Genomic DNA, 23,105 nt, shown 5'->3' with positions numbered 1-23,105 from the left:
TTGTGTGCTTTATTTGAAATTCATCCCAGACTATATTAAAAGCAACTAGGCATCACAGATTGAGCTTTTCCATAGCTTCACAAGGCTTGTAATTAGAGTAACAGATATATGGGTTAGGATGGCCAGCATGTGATATAAGAAAGGTCTGAATACATTTTTGTTTACTGTAAATCTCCACTCCATTCTGTTGCCATAAGACCATGCTATGTTTCATGTATTCCTGGTGTGTGCTCAAGGTAGTTCTGTTACCAGAGGGGTTAGTGGTCACACTGTGTAGGAAATACATACTTGAATTGTGACTTTTTCATGTTACTGTGTTAAATAGAAATGCAATTAAATAAACAGACTACACAAAGTATTATATTAACTTGATGATTGTTACATTAATGATTGATCTGGAAGCCCTGGTGCTTTGTTTTCCTTAGGAATAACATGGTACTTTATTCAGCTGCTATTAGGATGGGTTTTGTCTGCCACAGGGATTTTCCAGTACTAATTATCTCTACCACTTACCACTCTTCTTTTAGAATATTAAATTATAAGGCACCTATTCATACTAGTGGAAAAGAAAGTTCTTGTTCAACTGTGGTCATTTTGAGACTAATATTAATAATTAATATTCCCAGAGTCCAGTTTTGTGTGGGATATTAGATTATACTGTTCCTTAGCTTCTAATGGCAAATTGATGTTTCTTTATATTAAATAAATAAAGGAAAATTGCCTTTTCTTTCCATGTTTGTATTTTCTTTTGAAAAGGCAGTTACAATGTTTCATCTTTATTTTTGCGTAATTGACATTTCCTTTAGCTTCCATTTTATGTCTAAAGATAGCACAGCCTGTATATCAACTGAATGACGTCAGGGATAATCCAGTATGATCAGTTAAATATAGTTCTTTATATTAATGTTTTGAAATGTCTGTGAAAAGCTTCAATGAGGCTGATATTTTCATTTTATTGAAAGGTTTCTCTAGTGGTCCCTATTCAGTATGTGATTATCATCTTTTATGTGTTCTCCATAAAATGGGGAATATACCCAGTTATTTCAGACCTCTGAGCTTTCAGTATTTCAGTATTTCAGTTTTTTCTAGAATGATGATGTAAAATGTCAGGTAGAGTTAAACTAAAGATAGCATTCATTAAATTGGTTGACATGTTACTGCAGAATTATTTTGTACACCTAGATGTTTAAAAATGTAGTGTCAATATTGCTATTACAGTAATTTCACGAATACAAGCCGCACCAATTTGACTAAGATTTTGCTCCTAAACCGAAAATGCGGCTAATAATCAGGAGCGGCTAATACAACCTCAGAAGTGCCTGCCAGAGTGCTGAGCCAAGCAGCTGCAAAGTCGGCATTTTGCGATTGTTACAAATCGCTACTCTGTTGCACTGCGGGTGGAGCCTGGCTCCCTGTAGGCAGCACGGGGGGCGGGGAGAGAGGCGGGAGAGCTCTCTTTCCTCCTCTGCCACAGCCCAGGGGAGAGACGGGGGGCGCCCGGCGCCGCCATTGCCGCGGCCCGGGGAGGAGAGGGGAGACCCGGGCCGCCCCTGCTGCGGCCCGGGGAGGAGAGGGGGGACCCGGGCCGCCCCTACCGCGGCCCGGGGAGGGGGGGGGAAGCCCGCGCCGCCATTGCTGCGGCCCGGGGAGGGGGGGGGAAGCGCGCGCCGCCATTGCTGCGGCCCGGGGAGGGGAGCGGAAGTGCGCGCCGCCATTGCTGCGGCTCGGGGAGCCGACAGGAGCCCCACGCAGCCATTGCCGCGGCCTGGGGAGGGGGGTGGAAGCGCGCGCCGCCATTGCCGCGGCTCGGGGAGCCGACGGGAGCCCCGCGCAGCCATTGCCGCGGCTCGGGGAGCCGACGGGGTGCTTTGTCCCCGCCCGCCGCCGCCGCGGCAGGAGCGGGGAAACTCCGTCCCTGCCCGCCGCCGGCGCCACGGGCGCGGGAAAGCTCCGTCCCTGCCCGCCGCCGCTGCCGTAGGAGCGGGGGAAGCTCCGTCCCTGCCTGCCACCGCGGGGCAGCGCCGACCCAGGGTGACCGAGCCCAGTGGCAGCGGCGGCCGGCCCCGAGCTGCAGCACCGTGCTGGCCCACCTGGCCCCGTCAGCGGCCCCTAGCGGGCCGAGCCTGCACAGCTTTAGCTCAGCCAGTAAACCCCGCCCTGCCGCGGTTCTGTTACTAATTGCACGCGGGTCCTCGCTGCGAACGACAAAGCGGCTTATATTCGGGTGCGGCTTATCTATGGACAAAAACCAAAATGTTTGCCAACACCCAGTGATGCGGCTTATATTCAGTGCGGCTTGTATTCGTGAATTTACTGTACTTTTCACAATAACTAGAAATTTATGGGTTCTAGCTTTGCTTTCTGTTTTGTACATCTCACCTGTCAGTTAGCAATTAGAGACTGGATGTTTACTATTAGAAGGCAAATTCTTCATGCTGGTCAGCTGACTCTTGTATTTTTAAGAAACATTGAGTGTTTATGTATAACTTATATGTGACCTGAGGTCTTAGTCTCACAAGGAAGAGCATGAAAAATCCTTGCTAAGGGGCCTATGTTGTGTCCAAATATAAAGGGGCAGAAATGTGCCATTTCAGGGATAATATTTTGTAAGAAAATTATCCTAAATCCTAAACTTTTTAAGATTACTGTACCTTCTGATAGTCCAGGGCTTCTCCTTCTGAGGTTTCAAGCCTTTCTTTTACATTGTCCCTACCCGTCCAGATGTTACTGCACAACTGGGTAAGATGCAAGTGAGGGGAAAAAATATACGAAAGGAAAATTTGTTAAGAAGGAAATATTTTTGTTCTCATTATTGCGTAAGTAAAGTGCGTATTGCATAGGTACCATTGTATTACTTGCTAGCTGATATTTCTGCTCTTAGATGTTTAAGTGAATAGCAATGAATCTGTTCCCTGAAATCTCGGATAATGCTGAATTCCTGTCTAGGTTCCAGGAAGCATCAGAGAATCCAAAAGAGCAACACAGGGTTCAAAATGTAACAAAATGTTGTATATAATGAATATAGTTACATGATCTCCTCTTTTATAAGTGTGTCTATTTTATTCTAAGGAGGCAGTTGTTCTGTATAAAACCAAAATTAAATTGTTAGAACTTGCTAACTATAAAATATTATTTTTATAGATGGTGAGGAGAAACATGAAGTATCAAAACCTAATTATAAAAAGGCTTACATGAGAATAAATTCTTAGGTTGTAAACAATTTGTAAGAAATTTCAGATGAGGAGATTTAGATTTTTTTCTTGTCACAGAAGTTGCATAGTATGAAAAATACTTATTGAATTAATCTATCTTTTTCTTGTGAGATATCCCTGATACAGAAAGCTCACTCCTAAAAAATGAGTAAACTTTTCTAGGAATGAAGGAAATAAGACTGAAAGAAATTGAAGCAAATTTTCTTAGACTATCTCATTCTGTTTAACAAACAGTAACATTTCAAGTGTAACAATATTGTGCTATATTCATTATTTACTGCAATATCACTTTCTTGTTGATAAATATTAGACAAGTATTACTCAGTAAAATAATTTGAATAACAATTTTTGAATAATAAATCTACTCACTGCAAGAGAGCAACAGGCTCTCTTTCATTAAGAAGCAAAAATGAGAAAATGAAAGTTACAGGCTATTGAAACTAATATAAAAATGATATGCAGTTAGTGTTTGTGGAAGCTGTTGTGCTAACCATGAAATCAGATAGCTCTTCTGGATAGCGTAAATAATATTTTCTCTACTCTAATAGTCCTGGCACAGTGGAGAGCAGTGGGTGAAATGCAGTTAATTTCTAAGAAAGAAGGGCTGCAGAATTCCATTTGTGCAATGGGCAAAGGAGGTATTAGTAGATGATGAACAACAGATGATAGGATAAGACAAAAGCAGAAGAATTAGGTGGAGAAAGGGGAGAATGCAGTCAACTACAGCAGTTGCTCCAGAAGTGAGGTTTAGGGTGGCTCTCTGAGTCACTAAGTCATTAAGTCCCAAATTGTTTTCTGGAAGAAAAACATACTTCCCTTTTCTGAGTTTTATACAATACATACATATAAATATTTATATATATATGTGTGCTTACTAGGTTACACCTATTTTGTAGATTTGACAAAATGTTTATCCACTATTTTTCCAGATAGTACTAATGATGATGTACCTTACTCTGTTTTTTACCACCACCTCAGGAGGTTTTTCAGAAGTGCCTGCAACCTTTACATTATTGTAGTTTTACCACTGATGTATCCTATTCAGCATTGTTAGCTGCATATAGTTCTGCATATCAAATAATAAAGAGAAGGCTGTTTTCCAGCTCTCTCTGTAAAAAAGGACATTTTTCTCATAAAGCTAACTGATCAAGTTAAAACTGTCTGAAAGGAATAACACTTGCTGAGGATGAGTAAAATAAAACACACAGAAAGCTAAATGCATGTTTTGTTCTCTTTTTGTCATTGCTCTGCTGTTCTCGGCCTCTTTTCTCCTAGAGTTCAGCAGAACTGTAGTGCATGGAGACGTTTTTATGGAACAATTTTTTTATCACTGCTAGTTTTGACTCTAGTAAGGACTTACTCCATGTCAAAGGCTATTTCAAAATCCTTATGCAAGGCAGTAAACAGTAAGGAAGGCCATCCTGTCATGTTAACCAGTTTGGAAGATAGATGGAGATCATCAAGGTACATGGAGCTATGAGAATTGTTGAGTCATGTTACAGTATTTACAGTAATTTCACAACCATAAGGCGCACCAGACTATAGGGCGCACTTTTTTTTTTGCAGCGAGGATCCGTCCTCAGCTTCCCCTGTGCAGTTTCTGGCCGAGGCCCTGCCTCAACCCGGCAGCCATGGGCCCCTGGGCCCGCCTGTACCTGGCAGAAGCAGCCCTGCAGGCCACCGGACCCACCTCCACCCGGCACCCATGGGGCCCCGGGCCTACCTGTATCTGGCAGAAAGGGCGCCATGGGCGCCTGGGCCCACCACTAACTGGCTGCCACGGCCATGCGGCCCTGTGGGCCCACCTCCACCTGACGGCCGTGGGGCCCCGGGCAGGCCTGTACCCGGCAGGAGGGGCGCCGCGGGCCCTCGGGCCCGCCTCCACCTGGCTACCACGACAACGCGGCCCCGCAGGCCCGCTTCCACCCGGCAGGAGGGGTGCCGCAGACCCCCAGGCCCGCCTCCACCCAGCTGCCATGGCACTGCGGCCCCGCCGTCCTGCCTTCACCTGGCTGCTGCAGCACCACGACCCCACCAGCCCCGCCTCCACCCAGCTGCCACGGCCATGCCAGCTCCCCCCACGGGTCACGGCTCACACTTATGTGTTGGCAAATTTCCGAACTTTGTATATTATATAAGGTGCACCGGACTATAAGGCGCGCTTCCAGGTTTGGACCAAAATCTTAGTCAAAAGGGTGCACCTTATAGTCATGAAATTACTGTAAATGCTCATAGATTTCAGCTGCGTCATTCAAGCGTGACATAAAAAGCTCCTGGCAGTGCTGGATATCAGATATTTCATCAAGTGTTCTGGGTTTGGGAAATAAAGATAGATGAGTGGAGTAAGGGCCAAGTGTTAAAGCGGTGAAGGCTTGTGCTAACCAGAAGGCCCAGTGGAAAAGGCCGAGCTGCAGCTGCACGGGAAGGAGGCACTGACAGGTGAGCCACAGTTGTGAGGGAGGGCGGAGTCAACTGAGTGACAGCTGGGAGTGAGATCGTGATTGGCTGGAGGAACGCAGGGACAGCGTAAGAGCGGGAAGCTGATTGGGTGGAAGGGCACGTTGGCCACAGCACGGCGGCTGAGCCAGCCAATGGGTGCCCTCCTTATGTTGAGTTCTGTGAGGCCTCGATTTGGTTCCGTTGATGTCCGGTGGAGATTAAAGGTACAAAGGGGGCGGTTTCTGCAATAAAGCGAGCTGCTGCGGTTGCAGGAGGGGAGTCCGTGTCACTTTGCTCCCCACTGCTACAACCAAGCCCCAGTTGAAAAAAAACCAAACTTTATGTAGAAGTTAGGAGGATATAAGTAAAACCACTTGATTTGATAGGCTTCTGCTTGTGAATAATTTTGATCTTGGAGATCAGTAAGATCAATTAGCCTACATATGCTCAATAGGCAAGGTTTGAACTGTACTGCTCTGAATATTGCATCTTAGTAGTTAGTTGGTTATAAACATCTCCAGGCCTATTCGCTAACATACTTGACTGTCCTTCCTGCTTGGTATCATAGATCTCTCTGCCTTCTCATCTGCTTCCAGGAAGCCACCCTTCCTGCCCATCATTGCTTGTGCAGACCATGCTCTCTTGTATGAGATTATCTGGACTAGTTTCTTACTCTTCTTCTGGGGTCATGCATGAAAATTCTGAGTATCCCAAGCAGGGAGCAAAGTTGAGATGACAGGGTCTCCTGTGCTGCTATTGTCTTTTTTTTTTTGGCAGAACTCAATTATGAAATATTAGTATTGTGGTTACAAATATATTTGTCTATGCTGCTTATTTCTTAATACATTTTAATTTCAAAAGAGTTATTAAACTTCTGTATATGTTATTAATTTTCTGTAACACAGCTGGACTTACATTGCAAATTGAAACCAGTTGTTTTTACTTTTGTAAGTCAATAAGCATCTCTAACCTCAGGGCAGCATTATAACTTTCAGAGATAGCCAGACAAAGCTCTCAGAAGACTGTAAAAGTAATGGAAGATTCTTCTATGTCAAAGACACGTTTTTTCCTTAAGCAGACGGTTTCTACTCTTTTAACTATCAAGGAGCTATTAAATTGAAGTGCCTCAGTTCCCCTTTGGGAAATATTTCATAGTAACTTACACAGAGCTTAGTAATCTTTACGATTTGACAGTGGGCCAGTATTTTCTTGTGATGGTGTTAATGTATTCTTTAGAACTGCACAGTTCACCTCTACTGATGTTTCAAGCCCTTTACAGGAGATGTCCAAAAGTGGAGCTGGGCTCTGAAGTGCCACTGATGTGCTGCTGACACCAGCCAGGGTTAGAAGAAAGGAGAAACTGGTACTCCCTCAAAGAAACCTGCAGTTGAGGAAGCCAAAATTTGTGTGATAGCTTTGCTACACACAGTGTGGGACCACATTTGACACATGAAACCAGACTATCTCTAATCACAAATAAATGCCTATAACTGCATATAATGGAAATCTGAGAAGACTCAGCAGCAGCTGTGTCATTCTCACTTCATGGGAGTCTACCTGTACCCAGCTGGCAGTCTGTAGTCCTTTTCTATATAGAAATTAGCAGTTTGGGTCAATTGCATTTGAAATATAGTTGTTTCCCCAAATGTGCGATTGGTTGAAAAACTCACGTTTTCATATAGGATAAAACAAACAAATACACGAATCTAGGAAATCAATAATTTTTAAAGTCTCTCCCTCTTTGACCACTACCTTTTTGTTGTGTACTATATGCCTGGTAGTGTACCAATAGATTCCAGGGCATCTGACAATTGTAATGTTTACTTCAAGTCAGTAAAAAGTTGGATTAATTTACTTAATCCATCTCTTTGAAACAAACACTGGTCAGTACACCTGTCAAACTTGTTTTGGTTTATTAAGTAACTGTATTAATAATACAGAATTTCTTATTTTTCCTAGACAGATTTCTCACAATCTAGTAGATAATGAGCTTTTATTTTCTGATGCTCAGTTTAATTCCAATACTTCTATTTAATTGGAATCCTTATCTCATTAGGTTGTCTTCTCTTTCTACGTGATTGCCTAGTACTATTTTTTATTGAATGTTTGTATTTAGGTTTAATTTTTCAGAATACAATATTATTCCAGCAGGTATATCTCCTCCCTCTCCCTTTCTCTCCCCTCTCTCTCCTCGCCTTTCCTTCTTTCTTTTTATTTATTTGCCCTTACTGTTGCTTGCAGCTGTGCCTAATTTGATATTATCTGGAAATTTAATTAAATTACTGTTTGACTTTTCCCTCAGATCATTACAAAGCTGTTAAATGAAAGCAGGCAACTCCAGTTTGTTGCCCTATATTTTATCACCTTCTAAGAAATTTCCTACTCATGATTCTTTAAGCAGGGAGATTTTAAATATTTAGCAGACAACTAGCTGAACTTGAGTAATTTTATAAACTTTGCTCACAAAAAATGCTAAAATGAATGTAACCTTAAATGGCAAAGAGGATCTTGTTTTCCTACAAACTTCCTGTGTAATGGAAGATTAGTATTTTACAGAATATTAGCCAAGTGCAGTAAATCTTGGCAATAGTTTTCTGATAGTTCATTATCTTCCTGTGTTTAAATTAAGCACATCTCCAAGAAACTTTGAATCCTGGCAAGACAAGGAACACTCAGATCCATGGTAGTCAACCCTGTACATGAGTGAACATGTTTCAACAGAGAGCAACCAGAGGCTGCTCAGAGAAAAAGAGGGGCTGTTTCTAAATATAGAACTCTGGATTTTCCAGGGAAAGGACATTTGTATAACAAACAGATGACTTCATGAGATAGCATAAGATTTTTATAGAAGAAAAAGCAATAGAGTTGCTACCTGTTTCAGATGAACTTTGATATTCACCTGTGGCAAGTACAGTAATTTCACAACTATAAGGCGCACCAGATTATAAGGCGCACTTCTGGGTATCAGCAAATTTCCGAACTTTGTCCATATATAAGGCACACTGGACTATAAGGCGCACTTTTTTTTTTTGCAGCAAGGATCCGCGCCCAGCAAGGTAACAAATTAGTAATGGAATCGCACGATCATGGGGTTTACTGGCAGGTGCTCAATTTGCAAACATTTTTCACAGATTGGCATAGCTTTTAAACGCAGCCCCAGGCACCCTCCCCATGTGCAGGCACTCCTGGCCACCCCCGGTGCTGGCTGGCGTGGCTCAACTTGTGGCTCACACTTCCAGGTTGACAAATTTCCGAACTTTGTCCATATATAAGGCGCACCAGATTATAAGGCACACTTTCGGTTTTCAATCAAAATTTTAGTCAAAAGAGTGCGCCTTATAGTCGTGAAATTACTGTACTTAAATCTAGTCTGAGAAGACTTTGAAATACTCCCTTTTTCACTAGGACTTGAAAAACCCTGCAAATACTGTATTATTGTGCTATTTTATTTCATTCTAGTGGAAAAGGTGGGAAAAATGATCCATATTATAATTATGCTTTTGAATTTTTTTGTTTCTTGGGCACCTGCAGTGTTATTCAATTCCATATGCTCTGTTTTGCATTATTAGTCATTTGAACTTACTATATTGTCATATTAACACTAGAAAATTACTTTGTTTAATAGAACAAAAAGTTTATTTTCTAAAAACCTTAGTTGTCACATAATCAGTGATAGCAGCCACTCTGCTTTAGACATTCTCTTTAAATCCAGCACATAGTCTTTTCTATCACTGATATATGATAGACTGGAAAATACGACCTTTGATCGTATCTGGTCTGCCTCTTCAGATGTTTCCAGTTTTGTAAAGAAGTTAAATCAGTATTTAATGCATCTGTGCTGAGAAATCAATTACATTTTGACATTATACTATAGAATAGAAGAAGAAAGAAGTTAATCCAAAATTAAATTCAGAATTAAGAACTAAATTGAGTGATCCTCCTGGTCTAAATAAGGGCAAAGACACTCATTGTAACAATATTTATGTTTTCACATGAGTTGAATAAAACCATGATATTAGAATAAAAATGCACTTGTTAGCACAATTTTGTGCTTTGCTGTTGTGTTTCAGTTTAATAGCTTCTGTGAATGATACAGTGAAAAATTTTGATTGAAAATGGTATTTTTCTTCCTATCAGTAATACAATCTACTTGTATGACTGGTTATGGAAATGGATGGATTGTGATTGTGATTTAAGTCCACTGTAATTTTATCAAGCACAAAATGTAAACTTGTATTCTGGTACATCTTGGATAATTTTTTGGCATTTAATTTCCCCTATAATTTAGTTAATATCAAAGACATTTTTCAGGACTGTTAAAAATCTTACATGTTTCTTAAATGTACTCATATTTTTCCTTATGTTCTGTAATGTTTCTAATGAAACCTAAGAACTTAGGAAAGGTTGCATGGAACCCAGCAGAGGTGGTATTCCTCTGTCTGTCCTGTCATTAAGGATTTCCAGAAGGCTTTTTACATTTTCCAGTCACTCTTATATTTAGGATCTCCATGAAGTTGGGTATCTTCAATTTTTATGACTGCCCAGACCCTAAGTTTTTCACTAAAATGAGCACACAAAAGAAATTGGATTGCAAACCTTTGTTTCAAGATACAGCACGAGACAAAAGAAAATTAGACATTTTGTTCAGCATATTACACGTAATCAGCAGTGCAGAGGAAAAATTGGTTATGAAAATCTACATCAATATCAATACATAGAGGACTGATACAGACCAAAATGACTGTGATGCCATTTTCATCAAAATAACTGTTCAGAAGAATACAGGCAATAACTATTAAGTTCTAAAACAGTCGAGAAACAATGCAGATAAAAAACATTTAGATGCTGCTGATAGGAATGTTTCTGTTCCAGGAGCAGGAATTGTGAAGACAACCTCAGAAATAGGAAAAAAGAGGGAGGAATAGATGATGCAGCAATTTATTGTTTCGTTTCCATCTTCATAGTTTACTACTTTGATTATCTTCAGAAAGTGCTCATTGTCTAGTATCCCCTTCTTTATCTCTTTTAAAATTGCTGGCACAGAAATCTTGCCCTGCTAGGAAAATGGAGGGCACACAGTAGCTTACCAAAATAAAACTCAAAGATAAAAGTTTCCTAATGTGTCAATAGATCTGTACAGTCCCTCACGTCGTATCTGAGTGGCAGACAATAAGTTGACGGTTATGTTCAGCTACTGGGGGTTGTTTTGTTACTTTTTAGCTTTTGAGTTCCTTTTGCAAAAGAAATTTAAAATCCTTAAGTTCAAAGTGCTTTAGAAAGAGTAATTGAAGGTCACCAGTGATGTGAGGTCAGTAAAGTTGCTTATTTTGTAGTTGAGAGGAATATCCAAATATCCAAAACTGTGTATGGCAAGCAGAGCATCTGACATTATTGAGAAATCACTACTGTATCCAACTTTGGGTTTCTCTGATTTGCCAGCACTGTTTGTGTGTGGATATGAAGATGGACTTGCATTATATATGAGGAACTAGGAGAGGTTATTAGCATTTTAGTTACAGTAAATTCACGAATACAAGCCGCACTGAATATAAGCCGCATCTCTGGGTGTTGGCAAATATTTCGTTTTTTGTCCATAAATAAGCCGCACCCGAGTATAAGCCACTCTGTCATTCGCAGCGAGGACCCGCGTGCAACAAAGTTGCCAAATAGTAACAGAACGGCGGCAGGGCGGGGTTTACTGGCTCAGCTCGGGCTGTGCAGGCTCAGCCCGCTTGGGGCTGCCGATGGGGCCAGGTAGCCCAGCTCGGCGCTGCCGCTCGGCGGGGCCACTGGGGGCCAGCCGCTGCTGCCACTGGACTCGGTCACCACGGCCCGGCGCTGCCCTATGGTGGCAGGCAGGGACGGAGCCCCCCGCCACCTCCCAGAGACGCAGCAGTGGCGGCCCGGGTCCCCCACCGCCTCCCAGAGCTGCAGCAATGGCAGCGTGGGTCCCCCACCACCTCCCAGAGCCACGGCAATGGCAGCACGGGTCCCCTCCCTTCTCCCCGAGCCGCAACAATGGCGGCGCAGGGCCCCCGCCGCCTCCCAGAGCCGTGGCAATGGCGGCACGAGTCCCCCGCCGCCTCCCCGGGCCACCGCAATGGCGTCACAGGGCCACCCTGTCTCTTCCCCGGGCTGCGGCAGAGAAGGGATGGAAAGAGCTCTCCCTCCTCTCTCCCCGCCCCCCGTGCTGCCTGCAGGCAGTCAGGCTCCACCCATGGTGCAACAGAGTAACAATTTGTAACAATCGCGAAATGCCGACTTTGCAGCTGCTCGGCTCGGCACTCTGGCTGGCACTTCTGAGGTTGTAAATGTCAGAAAATTATTCACATATTAGCCGCTCCTGAGTATTAGCCACATTTCCAGTTTAGGAGCAAAATCTTAGTCCAATTGGTGCAGCTTGTATTCATGAAATTACTGTAATATGGCTCCATTGGTATTCATAATAGCTAAAATAATGTAAAGAAATAAATCAAAGTTAAAAGGGGGATGCAAACACAGAATACTTGAAAGGATGTTCTTCTAACCCTCTGGTATTTTCCCAGTCTGTTACTAGGCACTTGTTATTTGTTGTACTCTCCACATGCAGCAAAATTAGCAGGCACATATCAAGAAAGTGCTGAAATAGATTTACAAATTACTGTGTTTTGATTTAGACACTACTGGAAATTGCATAAATGAAGGTGTGGTAGTATCTTACAGTTCACAAAAGCCCCAGCAATTTATCTTGTAGTTTCACTTCCCGCCCCTTTTTTTGTGTTTAGGTAATAGACTGTTTTCATTTAATTTAATGTGCACAGGAGATAAACAGATATCTTGTTCACTAATTAATTACAGTAAATTCACGAATACAAGCCGCACTGAATATAAGCCGCATCTCTGGATGTTGGCAAATATTTCGGTTTTTGTCCATAGATAAACCGCACACGAATATAAGCCGCTTTGTCGTTCGCAGTGAGGACCCGCGTGCAATTACTAACAGAACCGCGGGAGGGCGGGGTTTACTGGCTGAGCTAAGGCTGTGCAGGCTCGGCCCACTAGGGGCCGCTGACGGGGCCAGGTGGGCCAGCCCGGTGCTGCCGCTCGGGGCCGGCCGCCGCTGCCACTGGGCTCGGTCACCCCGGGTCGGCGCTGCCCCGCGGTGGCAGGCAGGGACGGAGCTTCCCCTGCTCCTACGGCAGCGGTGGCGGGCGGGGACGGAGCTTTCCCGCGCCCGTGGCGCCGGCGGCGGGCAGGGACGGAGTTTCCCCGCTCCTGCCGCGGCGGCGGCGGGTGGGGACAAAGCACCCCGTCGGCTCCCCGAGCCGCGGCAATGGCTGCGCGGGGCTCCCGTCGGCTCCCCGGGCCACAGCAATGGCTTGCGCGGGGCTCCTGTCGGCTCCCCGAGCCGCAGCAATGGCGGCGCGCGCTTCCCCCCCCCCCTCCCTGGGCCGCAGCAATGGCGGCGCCGGCTTCCCCCCCCCTCCCTGGGCCGCAGCAATGGCGGCGCGGGCTTCCCCCCCCCTCCCCGGGCCGCGGTAGGGGCGGCCCGGGTCCCCCCTCTCCTCCCCGGGCTGCGGTAGGGGCGGCCCGGGTCCCCCCTCTCCTCCCCGGGCCGCGGCAATGGCGGCGCCGGGCCCCCCCCGTCTCTCCCCTGGGCTGTGGCAGAGGAGGAAAGAGAGCTCTCCCTCCTCTCTCCCCGCCCCCCGTGCTGCCTACAGGGAGCCAGGCTCCACCCGCAGTGCAACAGAGTAGCGATTTGTAACAATCGCAAAATGCCGACTTTGCAGCTGCTCGGCTCAGCACTCTGGCAGGCACTTCTGAGGTTGTATTAGCCGCTCCTGATTATTAGCCGCATTTTCGGTTTAGGAGCAAAATCTTAGTCAAATTGGTGCGGCTTGTATTCGTGAAATTACTGTACTTACTTTTATCACCTAAGAGTATTTTAACTGTATGATCCAGGGATGGACTATAAAATGGCTAATTAGTTCAGTGAGGCAGTCTGTGCTGCTGGTTTAGTAATGAGGAGTTTACTCTCTTGTTTTGATTTGCTTTTCATTATGGAATTCCATTGCAATGCTAAGTAATACTTGTTCTGCAGATCCTGTGGGGTGTGGAGTGTAAGAATGTCCTTTGAAAAAGGTTTATAAGGTTTATGTCTTTACTGACAGACGTGAATCTAGGTGGTGACAGCTCCCAGCACAGAGAAATTGCCTCTACTTCCTCCTTGAACTGGCTGTTAAATTTTTAGCAAAAGTCCTATGAGCTCTGTCTTACAGCTTGAGATTCAATCCGTATAGAGATCCCTAGGAGGTGTCCTGTTTGTATTTTTAGAGATTGCATAGCAGTGCTTAAAAAGGAAGTTTTCAAATTACAATAATTTCACAACCATAAGGCGCACTGAATTATAAGGCACACTTTTTTTTTGCAGTGAGGATCTGCCCCCAGCTCCCCCCGCACGGTTGCTGGCCGAGGCCCCGCCTCAACCAGGCAGCCATGGGCCCTGGGCTGCCCTGCACCCAGCAGGAGCGACACCACGGGCCTGCCTGTACCTGGCAGGAGTGGTGCCGCGGGCCCCTGGGCTCGCCTGCACCCAGCAGCCACGGGGCCCCGGGCTTGCCTGCACCTGGCAGCCGCGGCCCCACGGCCCCGCCTCCACCCGGCAGCCACAACCCTGGAGCCCTGCCTCCACCTGGCAGCTGTGGCCCTGCCGGTTTCCCTCGCAGCTCACACTTCCGGGTTGGCAAATTTCCGAACTTTGTCCCTATATAAGGCACACTGGACTATAAGGCACACTTCCGGGTTCGGGCCAAAATTTTAGTCAAAAGGGTGCGCCTTAAATTCGTGAAATTACTGTACATCCCACTTTTTGCTTGTAGTTGGGGGAAAGAAGCTTTGTTTCTAGCAGTACTAGGAATTTACATCTTGGTATTACAGTAATTTCACGAATACAAGCCGCACCAATTTGGCTAAGATTTTGCTCCTAAACCGAAAATGCGGCTAATACTCAGGAGCGGCTAATATGTGAATAATTTTCTGACATTTACAACCTCAGAAGTGCCAGCCAGAGTGCCGAGCCGAGCAGCTGCAAAGTCGGCATTTCGCGATTGTTACAAATTGTTACTCTGTTACACCGTGGGTGGAGCCTGGCTGCCTGCAGGCAGCATGAGGGGCGGGGAGAGAGGAGGGAGAGCTCTTTCCATCCCTTCTCTGCCGCAGCCCAGGGAAGAGACAGGGTGGCCCTGTGACGCCATTGCGGTGGCCCGGGGAGGCGGCGGGGGACTCGGGCCGCCATTGCCGCGGTTCGGGGAGAAGGGAGGGGACCCGGGCCACGATTGCCGCGGCTCTGGGAGGTGGCAGGGGACCCATGCCGCCACTACCGCGGCTCTGGGAGGCGGCGGGGGGCTCCATCCCCGCCCACCGCCGCCGCCGCGGGAGCGAGGCGGGCTCCATCCCCGCCTGCCACCACAGGGCAGCGCCAGGCCGTGGTGACCGAGCCCAGTGGCAGCGGCGGCTGGCCCCCAGTGGCCCCGCCAAGCGGCAGCGCCAGGCTGGCCTACCTGGCCCCGTCAGCAGCCCTGAGCAGGCCGAGCCTGCACAGCCCGAGCCGAGCCAGTAAACCCTGCCCTTCCGCTGTTCTGTTACTATTTGGCAACTTTGTTGCACGCGGGTCCTCGCTGCGAACGACAGAGTGGCTTATACTCGGGTGCAGCTTATTTATGGACAAAAAACAAAATATTTGCCAACACCCAGAGATGTGGCTTATATTCAGTGCGGCTTGTATTCGTGAATTTACTGTAAATAGTGAGAGTCAGCTTTTCCTTTACTAAGGAACTTACTCTGTAGCACCTCAGTGTAATGTGTGCCCAATTTGTAGAGCTTTCACTATGTGAATAAGAATATTTTCTTGCTTTCTGTGTTAAATATTGACTTTATGGAATTACTGCTTTAAGTAGCAAATGCTTTATGAGAAAAAAAAATCCCAAACAGACACCTAATTTCATGCAATAATCTCTGTATTTCTTCAGGATGTTAGCTTTAGGGTACATTAGGTAGAAGGAAGAGAAAGCAAATAGAACTCACTAGTTTTTCAGGGGAAAGAAGAAAAATAGACTGTAGTTGATTTTGGGGGAGTTTTTTTGTTTGGGGATTGGTGTATGGGGATTTTGTTGTCGTTTTTTGGGGGTTTGTTGTTTAGTTGTTTGATTTAGTTTGGTTTTTTAGTGTCCATGTAGGAAGGGCCATGGTTTACTATAAATGCTTAACACTGATGTAATCTTTAATTTTGACTCCTTGTTGTTAATTTTGGTCATCAGACCTCTGTACTCATATTTTCATGTTTCCCCCTAACTCATGTTGTTTATCCTACATATGGAGGATAAACTCCACTGTGTGTATTTTTTATGGAAGGTTAAGGAGTAAAGCGTCTGTATAAACCCTTTAACCATATTAGACTAGAATTCCTATCTGTAGAAAATATAAATTATTTAGAATCATGGAAACTGGAAGAAAGTTATTGTAATCATTTTTTATTTTAAAGCAATTAGAGTAATAGTTGCTGATGCCATTTCTTTTTTCAGACTCTAGCTATAAATTCTGTAATAAATTACATTGACTAAAAGCATCTTCTGTGTCTTTCTCTTGTATCTAGACTGAAGAATATGAACATCCTTTTCAGGGAAGCTGTCAGAAATAATGAGGAACAGTGAAGAATTTATTTGAAAAATACAGAAAAATCTTAGCCAAACCATCAGAATAATAGTAAAAAAACCCCAAAAGCTGAGGTAGCTGTAGCTTTCAGTGTAACTGTTTTAAAAATGCTTTTAAGCATGCAAATACATTTAAAAATTATCTGTAAAATTAGGCAACAAATCACAGAAGATATAAAACAGATGTAAAATGACAGTAGAAATACGAACAAGATAATCTAACTTTGGAACAAATCTATGTCTGAGGAATGAAATTATCACATCTAAAGTATTTTCTAAATAAGTGAAAGAGCATATCATACATATGAAGATGGAAAAAGGCAAATTTGCTTGTGTCAGATGTAAATATATGAAATGCTTACAAGACTTTATTAACAGAAGTGATTGATTGAAAGCAAAACAGAGTATTTTATAGCATAAAAAATGTGAGAGTTTTAACTGAAAGGAGAAAAAGGTATCAATGCTGTGAGACTCCTAATGTGCAAACATTTAATTTGTTCTTTGTAGTGCTAATTTACATACCTCCTGAACAGAGGGTCACAGTCTTTATGAACTTCCACAAATACCAGTTGATTTTCATGGAAGTGTTTTAGTCAATTTTCAGTAGGGAGGAAAAGCTTTTTCTCTAGATGATTCTGAATGAAAAAGAACACTCATATATTCTATTTACAAAACTGGCAAAAATTATGGAAACTGACAGCAGTCTTTAAGTGCTATATTGTGCATATTATTTACAATCTGCTTTCCCTAAAAATGAGACTTACGCATGAAGAATAAACCTAATGCAACTCAGTATACAGATATTTCTTAACCTGACTCAATATGTTTAAATACTAGGTCAGACTTCAGGTAGGGAGATGCCTGTGATTTCAGTGTACTGTAAATTTTCTCTGAGATAAAATCTCATTACCTTTTCCATTCCTTATGTGCATCAGTTGCAACATCTAAACTATATTGAGTAACACAATAAAAAGCCTAATTACTGAAGTATGATTGGAACCTAAGTCGTAAATGCCTCAAGTTCCTTGGCAATTCTTTTTGCATACTTGAGTATAAATAATAACAATTTGATTTTGTTTTGCAGCTCACTTGCTTTAACCTATGTAGTTGTATGTAACAATACCATATACTAACATCAAACTATATAATGCAATTATATAAAACTGAGCTGTTTTATGCCTTTGTGCACATCTTCAGCTGGTGCCTGCGAGTTCAGATTTTTTAGTGGTCCATCTTCTCAAACCACAAGAATAACTTCTTTTTTATCACTCAAACTCTAGAGTTATTAATGGCAGAAAAGCTGCTTGAGTCAAATGTGTTAAAATTCTTAAATCAAGAATCAATTATAATATTTAGGGTCATACCTAGGCTCTGTCTACATATTGAATAAAATAGCCCAATATCAATATGAATGCATTGGTATGTATGTATGTATGTATGTATGTATGTATGTATGTATGTATGTATGTATGTGTGTAAAGTGGATGTATGCGCTCCAGCATCCTTAAATAGGGCTCAAGACTTTTAGTTTGGGTTAAATGTAGTTCAGTCCTTTGTCATTACCATGGGTAATGTTGGAAGCTGTTTGGCACTGGTTCAGATCTTTCTGCGTTAGCTGTAGAAACAAAATCCATAGAAACAAAATTCCATAGCTGGAGAAACAAATTTTGTGCACATCATCAGCAGAATTCTAAGTTAGTTTCTTCCAAGAGAAATGTGGTTTGCATGCACCAAATTCATTCTTCAAAAACCAATGAATGTGCATTAAGTGCTCAGGACTTTTCACTTCAGAACAATGCTACAGCTCCAATTCAAAATATCAAAGTTAATGTAGTTTTTCTGGAATATTCATGTAGGCCATTTGTGAGCATATTAGCTATTTAAGCTAAACAAAAACACAGTAAGTTTAGTTTAAAAATATTTTGGCCATGATGTTCCTTATGTTATAGAATTAATCCTCTTGTTTAACATATCTCTCCCTTTAAAAATTTCCTATATTTATTACATTACAATGGGAATAATAATATGTATTTTATTATGTTGTATTTTAATAAGCTTTGAACCACTGAAATTTAACACACATATAGTATGTTTATAATATATTATTAGCATGTAGAGAACCCACGGTAGGTCTTTTATCAGGTATTACTGCATGTATCCTAATCTAAGAAAATAAACAAATTTGAGATGAAAGGAGGGAGTTAACTTTCTGAGCTTCTAATCCATTGCCAAAATTTCTTTTCTATGCTGAGTAGCTTTTAATTTTTGATAGAAGCTCTAGTGGGCAGAGGGAAGATGGAGCTGTTTCTCAGGTTTCTCCCTGGAACACATCCTGAATATATTTCAGGACACTTCCTCAAAATCTATTTCATTTTAAATAGGATCCGATTCATTAATCTAGGGTTTATTTCTGTGACCACAAAGGGCAGTTGTAATGGGTTAACTTTGCCTGGCTGCCAGACACCCACACAGAAACTTTCTCACTCCCCATACTAAACAAGACAGAGAAATAAAATAAGACAGAAAAACCTGGAGGTCAAGACAAGGAAATCGCCCACCAATTACCATCATAGCAAAACAGACTGAACTTGGGTAACATGAATTTAATGTATTGCAAATTAAAATAGATTTGGATGGTGAGAAGTAAAAGACAAAAACTGAAGTACCTTTCTCCCTTCCCTTCTTCTGAGGCACTTCTTCATTCTGGAATCCTTCACCTCCTCCCCCAAGGGTTGAGTAGGGAATGGAGGTTCTGGTCTGTCCGTAATAGCTCCACTCCTTCAGCCTTGCTCTCCTCCCCTGCTCCACTGTGACTCCTCTCCATGGACTGCAGGAGAATCTCTGCTCAAGCACTTAGAGCAGCTCCAGCATCTGCTCCCCTCACTTCTTCATAGGATTATTTCTGACATTTTTTTTCCCTTCCCTCACTTCTGTTTCGCCGCAACTGCTGTGAAGTGTTTTTTACCCTTTTGTAAATAAACCTCTGAGAGGCATGACCATCTTGGCTGAGTGGCTCAGTTAGTTTGAACAACTTCCAACTACTTTCAAACCTGTGAAAATGTGGGTGTTTATTTCTTTTTCTTATTTAGAGACCTGGCTGCAAGGAACTGCTTGGTAGGTGAAAGCAACATTTTGAAAATAAGCGATTTTGGGATGTCCCGACAAGAGGATGATGGTGTGTACTCATCATCAGGCCTAAAGCAGATTCCAATCAAGTGGACTGCTCCAGAAGCTCTGAACTATGGTAAGAACATAACTGGATTTTCTTGATTAAAAAAAAGAGAAATTTAAAGTACAGTAAAGAGCACCAGAGCCACAATATTTGAGTATATACATAGAATTATTTTCCCCCTGTTCAAATTAATGATATTTAAAATAATTTTAATATTTCAGTCTGATTTATGTAAAAAGCAGTTTTACCACTGAAAAATAATAGGGCAGCAGCATCAGAATTGCTATTATGCAGCAATAGCAGAGTGCTTTGGTTCTGTTGCTGACTCATTCTTGTAGACACTCTCATCAGTCATCTAAATTATGATTGTTAGCAAAATGAATGGCAAGTTCTACATATTTATGGTCCCTCATTGAAAACAATAGAAAATGTTAATGTTCTAAAATACTGTGTTGGTAACTCCTTGCTTTGGTGGAAAATATAGTCCTTTTGTTTTGTTTTGTTTTGTTTTAAGTGCAGTTTTTCTTTACCTGCATTTTTGTGTATCACTGGGTTGTTATATTGGGGATAAAAATGCATTATTTTTCACTGAGGGAAGTGATCCACACTGTATTGGTAACAGTTCCAGAACAGAAACAGAAGCTGCTTCTCTTTGATTTTTTTGCTTATATGAAACTAGAAAAATAAGTTCTGCTAGGTAAATTAGTCTGTGAAGAAGCAGCAGATATAATAAATGATGGCATGTTTTTAATGTACTTCTCGAAACCAGTTCTTTAGTTGAGTACGCAGAATAAAATGTTTTTAAAGTCTTCATTTGAAATGCCTATAAATATTTCTACCATATCTTAATGCCTTTTTTTGGAAATCGTGCATTGAAAATAGTAAGTTTGTGAATTACGATTAATAGCAGAATGCTTCCTTTCATTAGCACTTTTGCAGCAGTTAATGACATACCACAGTGTCCTGGTTTAGGGGACAGTATTGCCAGAAAAGAAAAAGGCGAGAGTTTTTTCCCAAAATGGAGAGTGAAAATTCCCTCTCTCCCAGTTTACTATAATTTGGAAATTAAGGGTTTCTCAGCAAAAGGTATGGGTTTAGGAATAACAGTTCTTTACTTATACATCTACAAGACAAACAAGAACAATATCTGCTATGAACAGATCAGTGACAAAACAGAACAAAACTCAGTCTCAATCCTTTTGTCCAGTCAGGCGCCCTCCTCCTCCACACGGTCCCGGTGGAGCAGGGGCGGAGTGGCTTTTTTGTCTTCTCTCAGTCGCGGCAACTGCAGGAGCAGGCAGGCAACAGTGGCAGGGGGGTCCCAGGTGGGAGAAAGGTAAAGGAAAAGAAACCTCCGCTCACCCTTTGTGTCCTGGTTCTCAGCACTGTTCTCAGAAGCAGGAAGCTGTAGCAGTGTCGGAATGCAGGGCCTGGTTGCACCATGGAGAAAAAACAAGTTCCTCCGCGTTCAGGCCAGCAAGCGTGAGTGGCTCCTCACAAGGACAAAGCAACTTACAGCTATTCATCCCCACCCTCTCTTTTGTCTTGAGTAATTAGAAAACAGAGAGTTGCCCAGTCCAGGTTCCTTTGACATGCTAATGGGAAAAATTTTCTCCACTGAGGGAAAGAGTAAAAACTCCCCCAACCCCCAACACACAGTAAAGCAGATCTTCCCTTTAAAAAGCTGACAGTAAATTCAGTGGCAGTAATTGATCCTGTATTACCAACTATTCTAAGAGGTGTTAGTGTTGCCAGCATTCACTGGTGAACACTTAGCTCTCTTGAGTGTTTGATCCACTAAAAAAGGTGGTTTGGATTTTTATTTTTGTTACTTTGGAAATGCATACAGTGTTTTTGATGTGTTATGGAAACTTATCCTTATAATCATATGTGGTCCTGTTGGCTACATTTAGCAGGAAACAAGCTCTTCTGGCAACACCTTCACTTTGTACTGCTGAGTGTGTTTTTTTTTCTGCACAATACAGAAGAGGGGATTGTTGATTACATCTACTTATTTTGTGCTTCCTGAAGCACACACATATTCCAGCAGCTATAAGTAATTTTCTGTAATGTTTGGGAAATAAGCTCTCTCAAATGTCTGTTAATATGTTCAGGAGCCAATATTCAACTTTCAAAATATCATGAAAGATTTCTCTGTGTTTTGGAAGGATAGTTTTTTCCACTCCCTTAAAAGATATGAGTAAAACTTACTGGATTGTGTTTCATTATTTTCCATTCTAATAATAAGATCATAAGAAATGCAATAATTTGTGTAGGTAAGATTGGAGGTTTTTAAGATATCAAAATGAAATAAAACTAAATCTGCAGTATTTCAAAATTTCTTGGTAACCACTGGCCTGGTCAGTCCTGAATATCAAGATTCAAAGGTTGGAGGAAAATGAGGAATGGGATCATTTGGCCGTTACATGAATGCTAACGTGCTTAAGAAGCTACAAAAAAGTCCCTGCTAAAGTCAGTGCATATGACAAATTAAGAGCCGTCACTAAAGTACGTTAAATTAAGAAAAAACACAAGTTGTGAAGGCTAGAAACCAGATTAGGGCAAAAGAAGTGGTTAAGGCATTGTGTCAGAAGTCAGAAGCAAAATTCAGATGCCACTGGAGTTTTTGAGAAATGGAGCCTTGGATTCTGTGGGTGCTGTTCAGAGACATTTGCACAATTATTGGGAGGTCAAACCCCATCACTCCACGTGTCCATGCTTTCCTTCTTATTCCCCTCACTTTATATATTGTGATGTCATATGGTCTGGAATATCCCTTTGGTCAGTTTGGGGTCACCTCTCCTGGCTGTGTCCCCTCCCAACCTCCCAGGCACTCCCAACCCTTTTGCCAGGGGTAGCAGTGTGCAAAGCAGGGAAGGCCTTGGCTCTGTGCAATCCCTGCTCAACAACAACAAAAACATGTCTGAATTATCAACCCTGTGTTCAGCACAAATAAAAAACAGAGCCTACCACTCTGAATACAATTACAGTAATTTCACGACTATAAGGCACACCAGATTATAAGGCACACCTCCAGGAGTCGGCAAATTTTGCAACTTTGTACATTATATAAGGCGCACCGGACTATAAGGCGCACTTTTTTTTTGCAGCAAGGATCCATGCTGCACAAAACAAAGAAACAAATGAGTAACGGAATTGCGCCATCACGCATTTACTGGCAGGTGCTCAATTTGGAAACATTTTAACAGATTGGTGTATCCTTTAAATGCAACCCCAGGCGCCCTCCCAGTGCACGGGCAGGCCCAGCGCTCCCTCCCACCCCCGGCGCTGGCTGGTGTGCCTCGAGGCTGCCGCGGTTTGGAGTGGCTCAGGACTGCCCGCGGTTCGGGGTGGCTCGGGGCTGCCGTGGTTCCGGGTGGCTTGGGAGTGCCCGTGGTTGTGGGGCTGCTCAGGAGTGCCCGCAGTTTGGGGGCTGCTCGGGAGTGCCCGCAGCCGTGGGGAGGGAACTGGGACCTGTGGGGAGGAGGTTGTGCTGCCCGCGGTTCAGGGCTGCCGCGGTTCGGGGCTGCTTACCCACGACTCAGATCTGCTGTTGTCGTCTTTCTCAGCACGTCCTCTGATATTGTTCTGTCT

At 43.1% G+C, this 23,105-nt stretch overlaps 1 protein-coding gene across 4 annotated transcripts in view; it reads left to right on the top strand.

Moving 5' to 3' along the window:
• The window catches only part of FER (FER tyrosine kinase), a 189,000-nt gene that overhangs the window by 152,816 nt on the left and 13,079 nt on the right, over positions 1-23,105 (top strand). For 3 of the 4 annotated variants that reach the window (XM_033086516.1, XM_033086518.1, XM_033086517.2), the window contains one exon: positions 19,429-19,583. In XM_033086516.1, coding sequence (XP_032942407.1) covers positions 19,429-19,583 — 155 coding nt within the window. Of the gene's footprint in view, positions 1-6,920; positions 7,087-19,428; positions 19,584-23,105 lie in introns of those variants that run through there. The other variant, XM_033086519.1, reaches the window with a different exon arrangement.

Source organism: Catharus ustulatus (genome assembly GCF_009819885.2).
Source record: "Catharus ustulatus isolate bCatUst1 chromosome Z unlocalized genomic scaffold, bCatUst1.pri.v2 scaffold_29_arrow_ctg1, whole genome shotgun sequence".
Classification (NCBI taxonomy): domain Eukaryota; kingdom Metazoa; phylum Chordata; class Aves; order Passeriformes; family Turdidae; genus Catharus; species Catharus ustulatus.
This window is presented reverse-complemented; position numbering and strand designations above follow the sequence as displayed.